Consider the following 11,351-nt stretch of genomic DNA (forward strand, 5'->3'; position numbering starts at 1 on the left):
ACAAATAGTTCCAATACTAGCAAGTCAATATTCTTATTAGGTCTCATCAAATCAAAAAATTCCTTGTCGTTTAAGAATAAAGGGAATGCCGCATTAGACTAAAGCCAACCTTTCGACATAAGCTACTATCCCATACGAACACAGAATTATTCGAATGCCGTGCCTAGCCGGTCTATGTATGATACATATGTAATTGGTAAATCTTTTTGATCGCATATGCGCTTCAGTGTTTTGTTTCATAGTTTAATCTCTACTCCACTCTTTCCTTATTATATAAATAACATCCTAAGCTATAGACTTGATTTCTTTTCATTATATTCAGTTAACGATTGCTAAATGTGTATTTTGTATACCACTGTATATTATTTCCACTTAATTGTCTAATCTTTCTTGTATATCTGTGAAATATGCGCAGGGATGAAAACAAAGATAGTAGCAATGTAGTGTCACATGCATATCAGGGGTATGTAACTCTGTAACGACCAGGGCCGAATTGCAATATCTGTGATCGAATGATTACTCGGTTCGAATCGAATTAATATACATATTAAAATGGCAGCTGATTTCTCTCCAATACAATTCGAGTTGAAAACTCTGGCTAGTAATCGAGTGCCGTAAACTCAGAATGAAATTTCGAATCCATTTTCGTTCACTCACACAGATGTCGCGTTTCGGTTCCTGTATACTCCAAAGTTTATTTTGATAGTAGTAAATTGCTCAAATCAATATGAAAACACGAGGGGCTACACGAAGTTATTTGCCCGACAGTATAACGGTGCTTCTGACACTCCTTATAGGTAAAACCAAAAAAATATAATAAATTAATTTAACACAAAACATGCCTTAAGTAATAATAAAGGTTTAAGCAGGAAGGAAATTTAACTCACAGACTACAAATAGTATAAATAAAAAGCGAAATCGAACCCGATCAACAAATAAAAAGGATGAAAATTAGCATTCTTCTATTTTATGTATTGTGTATATAAAATATTTAGAAGAGTGCCAAAAATTGTGTACTATTTATGGTAGAAGATAATGCGAAAATTATGCCAATTTAAGAATTTTCTAGAATTATTATATATATATATATATATATACATTTGTATGTATGTATGTATGCATATTATGTACTTTGGGTATGTCCTAAACTCTACACTAACACATGCACTGCACAAAAAATATGCATAGTATGTACTTCTATGTATGACATCAACAACTTTCCAAATCACAACCCACCACACATACAGCGTTTTTTTACTGTTCTGATTCGTTTGCTAATAACGTATCGGATGCAACTGATGCGGCTGAGGCTGTGATTGTCGTAGCAAGCGACGAAGTAGCAGCCGAATTTGAAGCTGACACTGTAATGGAGGAGGCACTGGTGCCAACACTACTTGCGCTGCTGCCACGTCGACTGTTGTGCAGCTGTTGCTGCTGTTGCTGCTGCTGGTGACGTTGTTCGTGAGCAAAGTGTTGTTGTTGCAATTGCTGCTGGTGTTGTTGTTGATGTACGTCATTACCACTTAGGTCGGATCGCTGATCAACGCTCTGAATACTAGGCGATGAATCGGCAAGTTCCAAACATTGAAAATTGTGTTCGTTCTCCTCAGCCATTTCCTTTTGTTGTGCTTTTTATGTGTGATAATGTATTTTATTTTTTTTTTTCAAGATTTTTCCCATAGTGACGTCATACACCAGCAAATGGCAGGCAAAGTTTGATAGCGAAAAAAAAAGTTGGGGGGAAAAAGAAGAAACGAGAGAAAAAGAGAGAAAAATTGCAAACATTAAATTTACAATGAATTTCCCATCTTTAGAACAATTTGGAATGAAAGTAAAAAGTTGATCGTTTGAATAGCGATTGGACACAGCAGATAGCATACGATATGTTGTGGAACGATTTTCCGCCATCCCTTGTCAAATCTGGTTTGGATATCATAAGTAAGTTAAGAAAACACAATTAAATTTAAAAAATTTCAAAGGACATTGGCAACTTTCTGACCTACATACAACCTTCTTTCTCGTAGAAACATTCAGGAGAACTTTTACACTGCGTTTCATAATAATAGAATCGCCACATTTTTTAATTATTTTTTGAAGTTCCTAAAATACATGTTAATTTTTTATAATTTGTTTGCTGTTAGTGTTGTGCATTTTCTTTCAAATAAAAAACATTCAACACACGTCTAATTAAAAAGCTTGAAATTTTGTTTGAACTTTGCTGAATTTTTTTTTAATTTTGTTACAAAGAGCGTGTGTGAATCGGTAACAAAGTTCGCTGCAAGTAAATTTTTGACAACTATGAGGTGAATAAAATTTCAGTAGCTCATGAGGCTAGTTTATTTAAGCTTTTATTTAACGACAAATTACACACACCAACAATCTTTGCGATAGTCAAAATTTCTATGGATTTGTCAAAAATGAACTAATAAAATTTTATTCACCTCATACTTGCCAAAAATTTATTCTTCGCGAACTTTGCTATCGATTCACACACACTCAAAGTTCGAAACTTGTATTTAAATGGTTTTTGTTATATAATGAAATTTCCATAAAAAAATAATTATTATATAATAAGAAAAGAAATACTCAATATTTGTCAATATGTGGGGGTGTTATGTTTGTGAAGCGCAGTGTTAAAACTAAATTTCCAAACGATCTCGGCAAGGGAAAGTGAAAACTACTTGGCAAACTATTAAACCAAAACTTATGGTGTAAAATATGGCATAGTGGAAACAAGTCTTCAGGATTTGATTTTTTCAATAAAATTTAGTCGATATTTTATGCTTAGTGCTTTTTTTTTGTCATACTATTAGGTTCTTATACTGAATATACACGAGCAGCCAAGACAAATGAACCGTATGCATCAAACCTAAGCAAATACTTTTTCTTAAAATTTCTAACCTTTTATATAAGTGAAAGGTATGAAATTTTAAGAAAAAGCAATTGCTTAGTTTTTGCGCATACGGCACATTATACTTCTTCCAGTTTCTACCGGTTTCGAAGCGGCCGCTGAGATTGGGCGATTTTTTACTAATTTCTGAAAGCGACCTTCTTCAACCACTTGCTGAGATAGAACGTTTTCGAACCGGCAGCCGTTCAGAGCCGGGCGATGCAGTCATGAGCAGAATATTAAGACCACCCAGCAAAATGAAGATCGTTAGCTTTTAACTGTCAAAACATGCAAATTTTTAATAATATTTAAATTAAAATAGGTCTCATGTAATGGCTGTAGTCTTTTCCAAATTCCAAATGTAGGTACTTATTCCAAACGCTTCCCAATAAAGTCCAGTTTGCAGCTCTCAAGAAAACGGTCAAGAAAAAAATTGCCATTATTTCGTGTGTGTCCAAGGAATTTTGACATTTGATACTTCACAGCCTATGACAGCCTGTTGCCTCACTCTTTCCTCAAGAAATAATGGAACGGGCATATATTTCTGTTGCGGACATGGGGTGCCTTGTGCTCTTTTTTCACAAAAAAAGCTTTAGAAAACCGTAGTAGAAAGCGTAGCAAATTTCTTAAGAACTGCGTACTGCCTCAAGAAAATTTTACACAAGAATAACTCTTATACCATGTTCTGACCGACATCGAAAACACGTTTTCGTTGCTAAAACTAGATTTCGACCTAAAACATGTGTTTTCGTCCATGTAAAATCTGTCAAACGAAAACCAGTTTTCGCTGAAAACTATTTGAAAACTCACGTTCCACTCGTTCCAATCGGTGTCTTCACTAGTTTTTTTCGATTATTTATGGAAGTGGAAGTCATATTTTATCATCTTTAATACGCTATTTCGTATTTATTGTTAATTGGCTGGCCAAAGTAAAATAAGAATGAAAGTAAGAGGTTGCTAATGAAAAGAAAATGTGGGAAAAGCATTTTGGTTTTGTTTTTGTGTAGCAAAACTGCAATGAGAGGATGTAATAAATGTCAACGAAAACACTAACAGGCGGTGTGAACAGCCTTCAGCCCACAATTCCAAAACTCGTTTTCAAAGTGTTTTCGTTGTCGGTCAGAACATGGTATTAGCCATTTCTTGTACGTCATTTTATTAGGAGTTTTTGCTTTTCTTGAGAGCTGCATACTGGCCTAAATTAAAAAAAAATTCGAAATTATAAAATAACTTTGGAAGCGGACAGAAACAAATAAAGCAATAAAACAATAAAGCTGCACACTTTGTTCTAATAAACTATCCTTCATTATCATTACTAATACATGAAAGAAAAAGATCACATCCTCGTCCGAAAGTAGACATCTATGAGGCCAATAAGAGTCACATTAAGAGCCTCAAAAATAGTCTGAAATGAAATGCATATATAAGCATGATAAAAAAAATAGGAATGGAATAGGAAGGTAGAACCAAAATGTATTATACACCTTGGGTAGAACCGCTGGGAGGAAATTTAGTTTTAAAATTGTACACACAAACTCGCACACACATTCTCATTTTCAATCTCAAACAACAACTTTGATCAATTCCTTTTTTTACTCTGTTTTATATGATTTTAAAATGTTGGCAAATTTCAAAAAACAAAATCATGGCCAACGAATTGAGAGAACGGTTTTACCTTACTATGTTTGTAACTTTTTCCATTCGGTGTACATGTTTGTTCAGTGGAGTAGATCTTCCCCTCACATAGGTCAATACAGGGTCGTTCGGATTCTACATTAGAAAGTGGCCCGTAACAGTATTTATAGGTAAGGACACTTATTTTCTGTTTTAACTTATAGAACAACGACAGCCGTGGGGGGTTTTGGGGTTGGTTGGCACTTTTCCCAGACGCCAGGTTATGCTTCCATATAACGAATACACACAATTTACTTTTATATGGAAGAAACCAGCAACACCTTCGGCAAAAAAAAAATCATAAAATTTATAAAATCAACGGTCATTTTTAGCCACTTGAAACTTGCACATTGTTAGACTTAAGTTGAATGGACTATAAAACTGCATACGCAAAAAAATTCTGACATTTCTGAAAAATAGTTTGAAGTTTTGGTGAAAACTTGTTGCATTTTTTGTGGTTTTTTACAAAGTTTAAAACTTGGGTTTATATGGATTTAATTAAAGCACGAACTGTATTTAAATTGAAACTCCCTAAAAAAAATTAAAAAACATGAGTGAGAAACAATATCACTTTGAAATGGGGTTGCTATTGTATTGGCCAATACCGTATATAAATAAATGTTTGGCACTTGGGCACTTTCGTGGAGCTCAATTCCAATTTCATTCCATATTAGGTTTGTTCCACAAGCTACTTGTAGAAAAACTCTAGCAAAGTTCAAACTGTGAGCGTATAAACTCTAAAACTTACTTGTGGAACGCGTTTGCGTATATAAAATCCTAGTTTTTCTTTCTCTCTGAGATTTTTAAAGTTTTTTTTTCAATTAAATCATATAATGCCGCATTTCCACTTGGCATTGAAATTACAAAAAATGTATGCCATTTAAAAAAATGTCACGTGAAAATGAACTTGATTTGATGATTACTTTTTTAACGTAATGACACCTTTATTTTTTAATGCCCGATTTTGCAATTTTTGCCATTAAATGCCTAGTGGAAATCCAACTTAAACTTAGATGATTTTTCAAACAAAAAATTAATTTTTCCATGATATATGTAGTCCATTGTTACAACTAACTTTTAAATTTCATCCACCGTTGAACAAATTACTCTGCATTCGCAGCATGCTGCGATCAATCGATCAAAAAACCTGTTTCTTTCCTTCGCTACCGCTATTGCTATCGCGTTGGTGTGCGCAAGGCTTTAAATGATGTTGAGTATATTCCTTTGATTCGGTCGAAAGGTGTCAGTGTGTGAGAGCAGATAGAAGAGAGTTTCAGCTGCAAAGCGTACGAAGTGCGATGATTTGTAGCATATTCTCGCTTTGAAATTATATTTTTTTTCCATGAAGAATTCTCCAAATAAAAGCTCTTTCTGCTGAGCAATCAAGCTTTCCGATTAGGACGAAAAAGCGATTACTGAATCCGAATTTCTACTCATGTGCATATGTATGTGTATTTAAAGTACATATACAATACTGGCAGAAGTAATAGAAACACCTTATTTCGACCAGTTTTTATATTTCTTTTGTTTATACGATAATTTGAGCTTAATATATAAAAATATCACTATTTTAATAAAAGTCTAGCTCATTAAAAAGTTTCAAGGTTTATACAAATATTATAAAAATTAAACACTACTTCAAACTTTTTATTATTTTAGGATTTGAGGTATGCAGTTATATCGTTTATTTTTCGGCATTTTTCTGTCCTCCTTCCATATAATAAGTGGTGTTTGTTTTATATGAAAGCGACAGCGACGAAAAAAATAAATTAGAAAACAACGGTAATTTTAGGTCACATGAAACTTGCACTTCATCCTTAAATTTTTCTAAAAATTTTGAAAAAAAAAGTTCAAAGCTTTGGCGAAAATTTGTTGGATTATAATTTTTGTACAAAGTTAGAGATGTACATTTATATGCAGTTTATTCAATGAGCTAAACTTACAAAAGCATCTTAAACATTAAATAAACAAAAGGCAGAAATGATCAAAAAATGCGTTTCTATTATTTCTGCCACTAGTGTATCTAGTATGGTACGTTCGAAACCATTTGATAGCAGTGATAGCATTTTCGTAAATTCCAGAAAAAAAAGGACTTTCCATCTTTCGTCAACAACTTTTTTACATTTGTATTTAGTGTTTTTCAAAATTTTCCTACAAAAATATATACATACATCCTCGCCTACATACATATGTGTGTCGAGAGATTCTGTTACATACATTACTATATATTGAAGACAAAAAACATAGATCCATTAATCCACTTATGAATTCAAATCCTCACATCTTAAAAATCAACATGTGCATTCGGTTTCCGTTTCGTTCACTAAAACTTTACGTTTCGCCTTCCGCATCGGTTGACGACGTCTTCGCGCACCAACACGATGCCCCAAATTGAGTAGGTCTTCTTGCGGTACATAAGGCAGATCGTGCACATCGAAATCATGTGCTTCGAAATCGGCAAAGCTGTTCGGTAAATTACTTGTGATATTTGGCAAGGGCTCAGTGTTATCGTCGTCCATCATGGGTTCTTCAAAATTATATGCAGTCATGCGATCCGGTGTAATCTCTCGCCTCCTGTAATGTGGTCCACCAGTAGTATTTTCAGTTGGCCGCACGACATTCAATACAAACTCCAATATGCCGGTTACATCGATCATAAAGATGAAAGCAATTACGGCGAGCATAAAACGCGCCATATAAAAGGCATCGTTACGTATCCACGACGATAAAGTGGGCGCATTATTGGCCAGAAAGGCCTCATTAGCTACGATCACATATTGGGCGAGAAAGCGACAAATAAAATTTAACAGCTTCAAGCTAGGCAGCCATACTTGACGCAGGAGGAAGTCGGTGGCATATAATATCAGCGACAATTCAACGAAGAAAATTAAGGCGCGTTGTGGTTTACGTAAAGCACTCGGCCACAATGGACGCAATTTCGACAGAATACAAAGCACAGAAAATACAAATAAGCTGGATGCAACGTTTGGCGTCAGCAGTGGCATGCGCGAATACTTCAATTCAATGATACTAATGCGATTCAAATGCATAAATACTCCAATTAACACTATGATGCAGGATTCAATATATTTCTGTTGGCCCTGCAACTTTTCAAAAGCGATCAACATGGTTGCGGCTGTGGTTGCGTTTGCTCGGACTGAATGCACACGCTTTGTGACACGCTGCACTTGAATGCACTTAGCAAGTGATCGTGAACAAAGAGTGGCAAGTTTCAAGAATTTCTTGATTGATTTGTTTGTTGATTGGTTGCTTGATTTAAGGTTTGAACTAACTCGTTACTGACTGTAATGGCGACGTCGTGTATTGGAATTGGTTTGGAATTTTACGTTAGAACCGAAATTTGCAAATGCAATGGAAAATTTTTTGTAACAATTCAATTTTGATGAACTATGTGTTTGCTATTTTTGGAACAATTTTTTGAGAAGAAAATCACAAAAAATTATTTTTACAAATTTCAAAATTGTGTCATATCAAGCAAGTGTGTTGCGATCAGCCTACGAGAAGGTAGCAAAGTAGCTTGCAGCGGAAGTGTTAAAGTTAGAATGTAATTTAACCTGCAAGTGGTGGTGAGAAAGGGAAGCTCGAATTAAGGTATAGAAAAATTTGGGATTATACAGGGATTAAAACAAATTTATTGTGACTTGAATATATAACGTTAACGTTAATATAGATGTACATATGTATATCAACATGCTAGACGAAATAATTGTTGTATTATATTTTCATTTCAAAATTAATAGCATATTTCCACCAAGAGCTTAACTGCAGTTAAGAGCTCTGGTAAATTTAAGGAACGTTAACATGGGGTGATCAGCAAAGTTTTGTCTCTTACTTTTTACTTTCTTGTTTTCGATTGTTTGTACTTAATGTGAACAGTTTCCTCCTTGAGTTGTAATCTCATTTTTGCAATAAGCATTAACTGCAGTTAAGGCTTGGTGGAAATGAACTCTAAAATACATTCCCTCATTTCACAATTCAAGCGATGAGTTTGGTACAATGGTTTATGATCTTATGTATGAAATCTTCTTGAAACTAGTGGATGCAGCATTTGAAAATATCGTTTTTGGTTCCAAAGCTACTTCACTGGGGTTTTAGAAAAGGCTTTTGAAAAAGTTCAGAAAATGCATCTCCGTGATTTTTTTTCTTTTTTCTAAAATCTCACGAAGCCTTAGAATTATTAAATAATCATTTAAGATAACTCAGCAACAATTGTTAAGTATAAAAATGTGAAATCAATATTATCAATCCCTAAATACCAGACATTTTTCCATCCAATTTGTTCAAAACTGGAGAAAGGGGTATTTGACTTTGCCATGTAAACACTTAAAAAATTTGACATTAGACCGAATTTCTGGTATTGCTACGTGTGAGAGAACTTTTACTTCTTCACGTGGAAACGACAGGAAGGATTCAGAAAAAAATTTTACAAGAAGAAAATGTTTAGTTTGCATTAGCATGCAGGACATTTTTAAATGGGGCGTCCATTAGCTTTTAAAATTAAATAAGTTGTTAAAGATTATTACAACCTATCAGAAAGTCAAATTCAATTTAATTAATACATGAAATGAATTATACAATCGTTTACATAGTAAATATTAAATCCCTGCACACTGGACTGCCCAGTCGGCCTGAACAATCCACCATGCGAATGCACACTAGACTGAGCAGTCGGTCGGAAACAGGTTTCATTTGTATATACATTGAACATTGATGTATTTTGCGTTACCTATGTGTAACATTTTCGCATACTGAGATGGGCTAGGTAAACTTGGACCCTCTACATCTCTTGCCAGTTTTCGGATGCCTGAGCAGGGTGCGGATTGCACTGCGAAAATAGAAAGCAGCAGAAGACGTAATTTCAGTCAAATACTACAAATGGCTAGTGAGAAATTAGCTTCATAGTCCTCTCAGCTTTTTAAGATAATCAAACTGCCTCCACTTACCATTCGCTCACTCAGGTTTTCATAAATACATGCATATTGCATGAGAATAGCAGCTAAAATTGTTATTATTTTTTATTATTCATGTTATTACCGCTCACTTTTAGTCAAGGTTTAATATTACTTGCAGTTATTTCCGATTCTGTAACATTTGAAAGTATAACGGTAAAGCGGAAGTTCCACTCACGAAATCTAATTTCCCATACAATATAAAAATGGGTAAGTTTTTAAAAGTATAGTAACAAATACATAAAAAAAAAATCCATAAAACTGGAGATTTCTGTATGTGACTTTTCTGCACACATCCATCTCTTCACAGAAACATTTGAGAAAAGACAATTGAGTTGGAAAAAATACAGCGCGTATAGAGCAGCAGTGTTGCAAGTTAACTTATAAACAACTATTTAATATGCCTAAAAAGCATTATGTAAGTATTTGTTTCTAAAAATCTACTCAGATGTTTATCTTGTTAATATACATATTTATGTATGTATAACCTAAATGTTTTTGTTTTTGATTTTTCCTTCTCTGCACTACTATCCTATCTAAGCTACTATTTCAATATATTTATATGTATTACTTTACTTGGTTCTGGTCAATTTATTGTTTAGTACGAATAAGCATCCAACGTACCAGTTCGTTGCTGTGCAAAAGCATTACGTTGATTTGAGTTTGTGCCACCATTGCCTGCTGCAGTATTGCCATTGCCGCTACCATTAATGCTCGATGTGGATACCGTAGAATTTGCGGCATTGGCGGCAGAACTTTGTTTAATGGCAGGACGTCGTTTAGCTAGGGGCATATCATCATCGGAATCGCTGAGCGTTAAATCGACCTACATAAAATGATTTTAGAGGAAACTAAATTAGTAATATGGATACATAAGTTGCCAAATATATATATATGTGGCAAAAAGGTGTCTCCAAAATGTGTTACTATAAAAAACCAAAACAGCCAAAGATTGCCTCTTCGCATTAAATTTGACACGAGAAACATGAATAGGAAATCAACTTGAAATGCCTGTTGCATGGAGACGTGCATTAAACATTTCCGAATCCTTTTGCAAATTTTTCGAAACACCCAGTGCTCATTTATTGGTTGCCGCTTCTTCTTATTTAAAACCTACCGTTTCACTATTGGTTGTTGATGTTGGTTGGTCATTAGCTACGGCAGGTGGTGCTGCAGATTTAACCATTTTAACATCCTCAGTGGTAATGACTTCTGGAAGAAAAACAAATGGTTAATCAATGTGCACTAATTTTTCAAATATAATTTTCAACTTTCGTACCAATATCATCCGAAATGACTTCCACCTTTTCTACAGGCTTTGTTGGTGTATCAATTATTTGAGCCTCATTCCGCAAACTATGTGTGCTCCAAGAGCCGTCTTTATGCAATTGTATCTCAGTGTCATCGGGTTTGAGAAGTGAAGAGGCGAGAACCTCTTGAAAATAGCTGCAAATAGAAAATAATAATACAACAATCACAAAATAAGGCGCTTGTGCTAATAATGGCTGGACAAGTATGGCCGCGTACCCATCAATGACTAGGTTATCATAAATGGCTGCCTTGTCGCACACTGGGCAATTCCATGTTGGCTTGCGCTCATTCATCTGCAGGTAAAGACTAGCATCAAAACATTGTAAATGCGAACAAGTTGATGCACGACATGGTATGGACATTTTCATCTTGCCCAACGGGCAATTAAGTGATACTTTAAGCATTGTGGTTGCGATTTCACAATCTGCATCCTCAGTTAGTTTCTCTTTGACTGAAATTAATGAAAGATATTTGTAAATTGCAGTACTACTTAATTATAATCCATG

At 34.6% G+C, this 11,351-nt stretch overlaps 1 protein-coding gene across 9 annotated transcripts in view; it reads right to left on the minus strand.

Moving 5' to 3' along the window:
* LOC118742714 (E3 SUMO-protein ligase PIAS2) overlaps positions 1–11,351 on the minus strand; it is an 87,989-nt gene that overhangs the window by 37,283 nt on the left and 39,355 nt on the right. For 5 of the 9 annotated variants that reach the window (XM_036474994.1, XM_036474995.1, XM_036474993.1 and 2 more), the window contains exons 6-9: positions 11,062–11,296; positions 10,814–10,980; positions 10,652–10,746; positions 10,159–10,360 (exon numbers count right to left, since the gene is read on the minus strand). In XM_036474994.1, the coding sequence (XP_036330887.1) occupies positions 10,159–10,360; positions 10,652–10,746; positions 10,814–10,980; positions 11,062–11,296 (699 nt within the window). Of the gene's footprint in view, positions 1–1,108; positions 1,629–10,110; positions 10,361–10,651; positions 10,747–10,813; positions 10,981–11,061; positions 11,297–11,351 lie in introns of those variants that run through there. The other 4 variants (XM_036474991.1, XM_036474990.1, XM_036474999.1 and 1 more) reach the window with 4 other exon arrangements.

The sequence above is a fragment of the Rhagoletis pomonella genome, unplaced genomic scaffold (assembly GCF_013731165.1).
Source record: "Rhagoletis pomonella isolate Grant_MI unplaced genomic scaffold, Rhpom_1.0 Rhpom_scaffold_00007, whole genome shotgun sequence".
In the NCBI taxonomy this organism is placed as follows: Eukaryota; Metazoa; Arthropoda; class Insecta; order Diptera; family Tephritidae; genus Rhagoletis; species Rhagoletis pomonella.